Source organism: Cucumis sativus, chromosome 2 (assembly GCF_000004075.3).
Source record: "Cucumis sativus cultivar 9930 chromosome 2, Cucumber_9930_V3, whole genome shotgun sequence".
NCBI classification, from domain to species: Eukaryota; Viridiplantae; Streptophyta; class Magnoliopsida; order Cucurbitales; family Cucurbitaceae; genus Cucumis; species Cucumis sativus.
The window spans coordinates 19,724,565-19,735,175 of record NC_026656.2 but is presented as its reverse complement, the minus strand read 5'-3'; the positions used below and the strand labels follow the sequence as shown (position 1 = coordinate 19,735,175).

The 10,611-nt window shown below is 34.4% G+C and overlaps 1 protein-coding gene across 2 annotated transcripts; it reads right to left on the bottom strand.

Moving 5' to 3' along the window:
* Window positions 1-4,230: 4,230 nt before the first annotated feature.
* Window positions 4,231-9,870, bottom strand: LOC101215720 (probable rhamnogalacturonate lyase B). Of its 2 annotated transcripts, XM_004152560.3 has the most exons (15): window positions 9,743-9,870; window positions 9,548-9,669; window positions 8,901-8,954; window positions 8,674-8,793; window positions 8,477-8,596; window positions 8,218-8,359; window positions 7,550-7,720; window positions 7,287-7,442; window positions 6,691-6,797; window positions 6,487-6,577; window positions 6,268-6,409; window positions 5,561-5,717; window positions 5,284-5,400; window positions 4,997-5,123; window positions 4,231-4,841 (listed from the first exon to the last, which is right to left on the bottom strand). In XM_004152560.3, the coding sequence occupies exons 1-15, from the start codon at window positions 9,782-9,784 to the stop codon at window positions 4,584-4,586; spliced, it is 1,926 nt and encodes a 641-aa protein (XP_004152608.2). In that variant the 5' UTR covers window positions 9,785-9,870; the 3' UTR covers window positions 4,231-4,583. The 2 variants fall into 2 exon arrangements, with proteins under 2 accessions (XP_004152608.2, XP_031736466.1); XM_031880606.1 differs by lacking the exons at window positions 8,901-8,954; window positions 9,548-9,669; window positions 9,743-9,870 and having other exon boundaries at window positions 8,477-8,604; window positions 8,674-8,786.
* Between the last annotated feature and the right edge of the window lie 741 nt (window positions 9,871-10,611).

The window sequence follows — 10,611 nt, the reverse complement described above, 5'->3', positions numbered from 1 at the left end:
AAATAGTGAACCCTTGGAAAAGAAGAAAAGTTGGTATTTATAGTGGTAGCTGACACCGAGTCCTTTCTTCTACTGATCCCCTCCTTCTCGGATTTCTCATTTTTCTACTTTCCTTTTTTCTTTTTTCCCTTTTTCTTCATTGGGAAGAATATTAATATCTCTCCCATCTTTGAACGTAATTTTATTAACCTATATTTTGAAATTTCCTAAGTATACGTCTTTCTAATAAGCTTAATTTGTGAAAAATCGTGTGTGAAAGGTAGGATTATATTAATTAAACCTTCCAACTTATATGAGTGGACCAATTTAGTTGGTCCAAATTTCTTTTGGAGGTTGTCAGTACATTTATTTTAATTGTCTATTTTGTAAAACTGGTTTTTGGAAATATATACACGTGTCTAAGAATTTATACATACTGATCGACCTGAAGTTTAAGAGTTTGATTAGCTTAGATCATACGTTTTAATTACATGATATTGGTTTGTAAGTTAATTTGTTTGCAGAAGTTGAAAGTATGAGCTAATATAAATACTATTTTATGGCTTACATTAACCAAACCCCATAAGTTTATGGTATAAATTGACATTTTTGCTCAAACTTCTTTGCACATTGTTTCAATAATACCCCTGAACCTTATATGTGGTTTTAATAAACATCATTTGAATTTTCAAAAGTTGCACTAGTACCACCCCAACCTTACATCCACATCAATCTCTCACACCTTTTGTTTTAGTTTCATACAAAATATATTGTGTAAATGCAAATAGTACTTTTTTTTTCTTAATTTCACGATTGTCTCCATGTTTATTTAGGGTTTTTGATCGCATTTTGAACGTTTGTTTTTATCTAGTTGAAGTTTGATTTTTTATATAATGATTATTAACAGCTGGTTGTTTAAGTGAAGTTGTCCTATATTTCAATCGTGATTTAATTTTTCCAGAGTTGGACAGTATGGACATGGTAATTGAAATGTTGTTTAGACCACGTAGAGCCATATCATAATGCAATCCATATCTTATTGTGGATCAACATGGAAACATGTCTAAATTCAAGAAGTGTGAAAGAAAGATGTCTAAAATCTTCGGTGCTAGTGCATACTAATGACAAGGAATAATAAGAATTGCTCAAAGTTTCGTACGTAGGGAAGCAAATCTAACAAAATTTCTATCAAATTAATGCAATTGGAAAGCAACAAAAGATGACATAGAAAGACGGCCGTTTTTGTGAATGAAATATTGAGACAATAAAAAATAAACGTGGGATTCAAATACGTGTACACTTCTATGAGAGAGTCATATAAAACACAACGAACCATATTCAACATCAAACTACATTTTATTATCTTTTAAGATTATATAAGTAGGCTCATCAATGTTATGTGTTTGTGATCAATAAGAACTTAAATAAACAAGTCAACACTCCATTCTCCCTGAAAAAACACAGCTTAATTTAACAGTTTATATTGAGTTAAGTGGTCAATCTAAACTAGTAATGAAAACAATTTCAAATAAAGCAAATTGCTATATGATCAAGCAATAATAATTAATACCATTGTGGCATGAAGTGCTTAATTATCCTTAATTGGGATATTTATTTACACGGTTGGATTATGACGAATGGTTTAGTTCACAAAGAAGTAAAATAGATCAATAAATAAAGAGAAACACATATTAGTAGCAACATTGAACAATTTGTAATATATTGACTAAATGGGAATGGACGTACAACCCTATCAATCAAAGAAAACTAATTAAACCGCAATGTAGAGGTAGAATGCAAAACAAAGAAAGTAATGCTAGAAGTTAAGTGAAAAAACAAAAGGAGAGTAGAAGGTACCATAAATATCCCGGACATAACTTAACACAACCGTCGTCAATTAACTGTCATCAATGACAATCGAGTCTCTCTAACACCCTAATTTTATCGACAACGACTGATGGAATATAGAAGTAGCAAAAACTCAAGAGTATTGCAAGAAGCCAAAATGCTAGAATCAAAGATTGGACAAAATCGTAAGAGTACTCGAAAAGGTGAAAGATCGACATTAGCATTTGTAGACTTCCTACCTTCTTTTTAGTCTCCAAGCTAAGATTTATTCAATATGTTTTTTAAAAAAACTTAAAATCATTGATAGTCAACTGAATATGTCAAAATATTAATTCTTAAAACGATTGAAAATACGATTTTCTTTTTCATTTTATTAAAAGGTGCATGATTGTCTAACATTGGCAGTTGCATCATAAGGGTGCAATTTTGATAGGCCCAAATTAAAGTATTTGTCTGTCATTTAACCTCAAACATCTCCGCCAAATCATCTTCCCCTCTTGCATTTGTGAACTCACTCTCAAGCCAAGCCATGGATCAAAGTAAAAACATATAGCAATAAATTAAACGGATATCTCGATATAGCGAATTAAAATTGAGGACTTGAACTTGATTTACTTAGGTTGAGAGAATATATATTAAATAAACAGTATAAAGTGGAAGCTACTCGAATTCAAATAAATCTATACTAAATCTACGGGTATTCATTGATATCACTATTTCTATTCATGTTGGACCTAATACATGATATAATGTTTGTGTCTTTATGTCTTGAAAACCTCTAAAATATAACTTTTTGATTTACGGATATGTCTCGTAAACTTATTCAAACGTCTATTTTATAAAATAAACCGTTAGAGTTAGTTCATGAAGTTTAGGTAAAGTCTAAAATGAATTCTTAAAAAAAAAAAAAAAAAAAAAACTTATGATTCAATTGGTATAAGCTCCACAAATTTTCCAAAAAGTAATGGATTGGTTAAAACTATAACTAATAATTAATAATTAGTTAAATTTTAAACGGATATAATTAATACTTCAATGTACAAATTGATAGAGTTAGTAGAGTTTGATATATATTCATAGTTTATTTGATATTCATACATTTTTAAGTTATCAAGGAAACGTGGGAAGGTTGTAAAGTTAGCACGTAGCAAAATCCAATGCGTTGGCTTAAACAACAACGTCCAAAAGCCGAACCCTTTCTTATAAAATCCTCAGCTCCCAAACGCTAGTTTTCGTACACAGAAGAGATAGCAAGATTAAGCAATGGACGAGACTAGAGCAGCTTCTTCCACGCCGCCGCAAAACGACGGTGCAGGGGTGTTTTCCGGGCGGAAACAAGAAGGCTCGGTGATGGATAGCGTTAAGAAGGGGTGCACTTCCTTTTATGCGTCTTCTCAAGAGACGCTGGGATATGTCAAAGCCTTTTTCGTTGGTTGGGTTAGTTCTTTCATATTCTGTTGGTTAAATGTGTTATTTTCCGTCTGTTCAATTTAGTCTAAATCTTAAATTTAGTTTTTCGATTTTATCTTTTACTAAATAATCATAAAATTCTTTTTTTTTTTTATAATAATTTTTTTAAAAAAAGTTGTAAAGTAAAACATGCAGGAGAGATTGAATTGAATAGCCCAAAATAAAATATATCACAACATTTTAAGACTTAAACTGCTGGAGGAAGTTGATATAAAGTAGATTAAGATGATGTCCGATTGAAGTTGATTAATATATTGGAGTTATTAAGTTTGTGTTTGGGGCAAGAGTGTAGGATGAAGGTTTTCGATACTCTTAAAAAGGTGTATTAAGAGGTAAAATTTGAGTTAATAGGTAATTATGAAAAGTAGGGAGGGAAGGTGAAACGTATACAAGAAGAGGGAATATGAAATTATAAGGTGCAGTTTCTATAATCGTCAATATGAGTAATGATTAGGTGTAGTCCGGAGTTTCACTCAACTTTAAAAATATACGTCCTGCGGTAATTCCTTATATAGGTTCATTCAAGAGAGCACCCAAGCTTTTTCTTCGTATTAAAAGAAAAAAGAAAAAAGAATTATGTTCTCATATAGGCAACACCGACATGGTCCAGTAAAAAACTATCCTATGATAGAGTGATAGTTATTCTTTTAAATGATTTTAAAGTTATTTTGTGTGTTAAAATATGGAGAGTATGGGATTATAGAACACTTGTTGGACTCCCCCTCCTCGAGGCAGATAAAATGGAGTGGAGAAAAAACAAAAAAGGTGATTAGAGAATGACTCATGTTATCAAACTGCACTCAAAAGTCGTTTCAAATAAAGCCTAGCTTTGTAGGAAGGTTATATATTACAGGTTTTGAGAGGGATGTTTGGGTGGGCAGGAAAAGAAGATAACGACAAAGAGCGAGAAGGAAGCAGCAGAAGCAGAGAACATGAAGAAAGGAACTTAATTCATTAATAAATCAAATCAAAATAATAATGAGCAAGTATCCCAATATTTTGTACATATTTTGTACTGAATAATATGATGTCTATAAAATTGTTTTTTGGTTTTGCATTTTTCACGACACATGAGATTGTAGTAGTTTCACGACATAGGTTTTATTATGAACTTTATCAATTCTAAAAGTCTGAATCTCATTCTAAACCCCTTAGGAAAGATCCTACCCTGGTTACGAGTACAGTTTTTAAGTTAGCGAAATTGATTGTGTATAAAGAAAACGAAACAAGAAAGCAAATGGTGGAAATTAAGGATGTGGAAGGGAAGGACGTGTGGTAGGGGAATATTATTCCAAAGGATGGGCGGAGGATGGAGGTGGAGGAGCTTCCAGACGAATGTAATCGTACATAATCGCTTGGAAAGGGCCTGTGCATCTGGGTTGGGTGAAGAAGATGGTGTTATTGCCGGTGACCAGCCGATTTCCAGGAATGTCAATGTTGTAAACCCAATATAGGCCGTGAATGCCGTGTCTTGCAATCGAATTGTCCCTCCCGATAAGTCCACTCGAGAACACTGCCTTTGCTTTGGCCTCGTTAACTCCAACCTTCAAAACTCAAAACTTTCCTTTCATTCACTGTTACTAGGCTTCTAACTAATCAGATAAACATCTTACTGCTATTAAGAAAGTGCAACGTTTAGAAACAATATGATTTGGCAATTCAACTTTTTAGGAAAAGGAAACGTTGAAATTTGGTATACCTGCAATTCTGCGAGAGAAACGGAGGCCAATGCAACCCGAAGCTTGTAAGTTGCTTGGTTGTCCACGTCGTCTAGCTCGAACTTCACTTGCCACGTTGTTCCCTTATATGTCCCATTTTCCATCTTCCTGTAGGTGAAAAGAAGCTGTCAAACAGATGGATACTATACTGTTCGTATCTCCCAGGTTTTTGGTTTATCAGTTTAATTATGGAATTCCATTTTAATAATCAAACCAAACAAGTTTGAAATTATTTCTGGATGATCGGAAAAATTAATGAAGCACACACCTGGGGACCTGAGCAAAGAACCAATCCTTGGTGTAGTCACTAACGCCAACGGTATATACCAAATCTGAGTCGGGAAACAATTCACTGTATCTTTCCCATAGGCCATACTGCCGAAACCTGTCAAATCCTTTATCAGATTAATTAAGAACGTGGGAGTAATTTTATCAAAGTGATATCTCATCAAGACTTGGTACAAGGATTCACCAAATCTTTTGATTCGATTAAAGGGGAATAATGAAAAATCAGTGGGCTTGAAATATGAAGTAGGTTCATTTACTTATCAGGATGGTTAAGGTAGAGCTTATTGACGTAGTTGGGATTTGGATCTGGAACGTAGAACTCTGCTGCGGAGCGATCTGGGATTCCTATTTCCCATAGTGTGGCTCCTTGTCTCGGAGGTTCGTATGTTATGTCTCCCATGTCCACCTCACTGCCTACATAAATTATCGTATATTAACAAAATTAACCTATAATTGCTTGTCCAAATTTAGAAGAAAAAAACAGACATATAGTACAGATAGAAATGGATTGGTACAAAACAACCCAACAAATGAATCTTGGATCTATTCAACTTTATACCACTATGAGTGAGAGATTTTTTTCAACCATGAGAGGATTTCTAATTAATTCGATAGTAACTAGTATTAACTAGTTAGATCTAAAATTTTGTTATATCTAGTAAATATGTTGGTTGATTTGAACATTTTTTATAATTAAATTATACTTATTTTGGCAACAATTAATTAATTTTCTCTTAGATCAATTAAAATTTAAAGTTAATAACCTCATGGAAGAGGTCAAACTGAAGTTTGAATATTGAATATGCAAACTCAGACACCAAAATGCATTTACGCTAAGGTCCATTGGAAATTTGGAAGAGAAATGTTTATATATTTTTCAATAGAAACATCAGATTGTCCCATTAACTTTTCTAAACTAGAGATTCTAACCAATTTTATTGCCATAGAGTAAGAAAATTGGAACCTTCTGTAAGGTTGATGAGAGCATCATAACGATAATCTCCAATAAAACCGGGGACCCATGCATACAGATTGTAGTCGCCCGGCCTCACGCCATCGATGGAGAAATTTCCACTTTCATCTGCTCTACTCCAAAATTGGTAACCCTAAAAAATTTTGGACGATACCATCAAAATAATTCTATAAAATTTATTGGTTAAACAAGAAAATTAAATTATTTTACCTTGCTCTCTCGTTGCCATGATCCTACGTCTCCTGGTGGAGCCAGGCCAACAAACGCACCGTCTGCTGGTATCAAGTCTTCATTGACGTAGCTAAAATCAAGTCGCGATATTTAAATTAGCCAATTAGTTTTGGATGAAGCACTAAAATTCACCAGAATTTCCATCATAAACATTTTAAATATAATGTTGAGGCAATTGTGTACCTATCCTTGACTAATAGTTTACCACTGATACTACTACGTTGGTTTGACCTTGGAAAATCATCCGAAGCAGGGAAGCTGTAGGGCCAACTCTGGACTTCGATCACTGCCTTTTCATGGGGAAAAATATTTCTTAAATTTTATTTGATTTTAAGAGTAACTCAAAGTAAGTCACAGGAAAAGTTTTCTTGCCAAAACTTTTGACTAAAATCTATTTTTTCAAATTTAATCCATACACCTTTACTAGTACTGAGACAAAATTGAAAGTACTACAAATTTTATGGATATGTTGGAACTTAAAATAATTGATGAACAAACAAGAAGAAAAACTTAGGCGCAGGTTCGATTGCAGGCAGCCGCTTATCTTGGTAAAGTCCAAATAATTTTTTTAATAAACTTACACCGTGTGGCAAACACATATATATAATAATAGATTGTCTATTTTTTGTGTAAAAAGATAGTAGACAGGTCAAATTACCCATCTTAGGAACTGGAATAATTCAAAAAAAAAAAAAAAAAACCCAGAAATTTGGATGTGGGTAAAGAAGACGCGAGAAAAGAATTGTCATTGAATGGAAATGAAGAAAAATAGAAGAAACCTGTGCTTTGGCATCTTCCCAGAGCTGAAGTGCGTCGAAGGAATCATAAGTGGAGTTGAGATAGATGAACACAGGACCGAAAACTTTCTTCCACGCCTCGCCGGCTCCGATTTTCGGCACCAGATCCTCTCCCGCGTAATGTGCGCTTATAAAAACCTGATTCCATAGTTAAGGTAAATGTATAATCTGGCTTAATTCCAATTATATCGAACATCAAAGCCAAGGATAACGATTGATGGCTGAATGAACGAAGAATCACTTACAGCTAGGGTGGTTGGGCCGACGTGTGAAGTTAGGTTCTGTTTAACGGGTCCACCGGATCGGAACTCATTGCTCGGGGAGATTAGCCAGAATCCGACTGCCGGATCGGTGGATATCCATCCATGGACGCCGCTGTCTTTGTTGTCGCATGAGTACTGATATTTGTCATCCACCTTTACAGTCCATATGAAATTAGAGGAATCAAAACTCATTTACGTTAGCATGATTCTGGTTTTCTCTATAAAAAAGAAAATAATAAAAGATTGGTTTTGGTGAAAATTGTAGTGTAGTCATAGGCTTAATTTTCGGTCTAATGATGATCGAATAGATCATTGCCCATAATTGAATCCGTCAATAAATTTAATCATATACGTGGTTGTAGAATTATAAAGATCAGATATTTAAATTTGTAGTCCCACATTGTAAGGAAAAAAATTGCTCTTATCTATTAAGTAACGATTTAACACAGTATACGATAATTAATATTGATAATCATGTTGAGTTTTGTGCACATTTTTTATGTAAAGAGAAGAAAAGTATAAAGAATATAAATTAATAATTAACTTGAGTTTTGCTCTGAGCGGTGATTTCGCTGATCTTATGACACTTCTTTTTTTCTTTTGCTTTAAACAAAATTAGAGGCTTATAAAGAAGAGATTCGATAATAGACCTCTCCCTGGAGCTCAGGTTCGATGGGGTCGACGAGCAGGACAGCCTCTGGATATGCCAGGGCACGACCTCTAGGCGGAGAACGGTCATCTGGAAGTGGCATGTACCTCTGTCTGTTGTCTGCCATGGCCATATAGTGGAACCTACAAAAGAATATTTGTGTCCAACCATATATGACCGTGTCCAGAATAATACTAAAAAGTCCACACGAATGCTTTAAATTAAGCATTAAAAAAGGAATATTGTTGAGAATTTGATACTTGTCTTTTCTGAGTTTGAAGGCGAGTCTAGTTTCACCAAGGTTGAAACCAGGCCATTCTTCCAGGTGTTGGTAAATAGCGTAAGAGTAGAACCCAGACGAACCCCGGAGCATTATAAACCTACAAAGCTACAAATCCACTCATCAGAAAGAGGTTTGCAACTTTAATTTTAGCAGACTGCATGAATTCAATGTCACCTTTTATCAATCTCTAAAGGCACAAGTTTTCCCTCGAGAGACAGATCCCATGTTCTTGTAAAGGAGAGTTCCACTTGTTCTTCATTTTCCACTATGACCTCGAAACCTGTAGCCTTTATCCTACAAAACAAAGTTACACGTATTAACCAAGGAAAAAGCTTAGAGGCCCGAAAATCTGTAAGAAATCCAACTTGAAAAGAAAAAAAAGCAGAGAAGCGAATACATACACATCAAACAATCCAGTTGTGGACGATGATGAGCTCCACACGAGGTCCCAATACCTGCATGAAAAGTGAAATTACAAACGACAAACATTTAACTTAGACTAAATTACAAAACTTAACTCCAAACTGGCATTCATTTCAAAAAATATCACATTCTTCCATTGGAATGGACATGTCACATTAGACAAAAAAGACAACATAACACAGCATACAGTGATAACTCGTACACTGCAACACACACATTTCATATCTCAGTTTCCATTAAAAGCTTCAAAGAATTTCTACTTTAAAGTTAGTTTCTGAGACAAATGAAAGGTCAAGGCTAATATTACAACTTTTAAAAGAGTAAGAGTATTTTTTAAACAAATGAGAAAGTTTAGGAGCATAATTTTTGTAATATAGCCTCTAACTCATGCATGGACACAATTAATGAAATCGAAATGATGTTCTTTGTAGAATAATACGTTTCTAAACACCCATCATCATCAGTCGGAACTCTTAATGACTTTCTAACGTGACTTATTTTTATTCTTCAAATTGCATCGATCCTGCTGATGTTCTTGAATAACGAAGAATAAGCCAAATAAGAAAGTCGTCGAACCATCAACTGAATAAAGTGTATAGGCAAGTATTTCCTTCAAAATATATACCCTCGGTTAGATTCATCGTTTAGGACTTCGAGCACGTTGTCAACTCCACCGTATCGAATTCCAGTTACTATGCCATCTGGGTTTGATAACGTGACTTGAACTATGCCATTGTCCATTGTCACCTGCACATTTCACCGCTTTAATAATAGAGAGGTGGACAGAGAGAGAGATGCAGAGAGGGAGGGAAGGACTTACCTGACGTTCTGTAATAAAGAGCTGCACACCCAGTGGCGGCATGTCAGCGGCTTTCGACTAACTGTTTGAGAGAGAAGCCAATTCTTTCTCACAGAAGTAATGTCTTGTTTCCGGCAAGTTGAGGATAGTTATATAAGTGAGATTAATATGTTGAGTTTGGGACGAAGAGGTTGCTTTCATCTTAATGCGCAAATCAGGCTGGGTTTTCTTTAGCTTTAAATAAGCCAAAAGGTTCGAAACCACTAACATTTCTTTAATTTTTTTTTATCTGTTTCGTCTGTATCTTTACTTGGTCGCCAAAATAGAGGTGCAGTGCAAGATTCGCTATCTAGAGGGAGCTGTTGTAAGTCGAAAACGAACTCCTATTGCATCTTAGTTTTTTCTTTCCCTTCATGATGTTGTTCGTCAAGTGCAGTTTAGTTTCAAGTTACCGTGACATTGAGATGCCAAGAAATGAGATAGTTTAAAATATTAAATTAAACGATTTAAATGTTACTTTCAATGATCTAATTTTAGCATGGCAAGAAATTTCTATATTTGAATATTCAAACAGTTATAGATGAACTAATAAATTAGTCATATATCCTGATGTTAACACTTAATTAACCAATAATGATGAGAATTTAGTTAACAGATGCTCAGTATTAACTAAATTATCAACTGAAATTAGGCATTTCCCTTCATGGGAGATGTTTGAGATCCCCAATGGAAAGAGAAATCAAATGGATTTTGACAGAATAAGAAAAGGGAAGAACACAGAAACCGTGATTAGAAGTAAACATGGAGACTTCTACAGGTTTGAAATAAAGGGGTTTGGTAGGATACCCTCAATACCAGATTTAGGAAAACCATGGAAGAAAGCCATACGA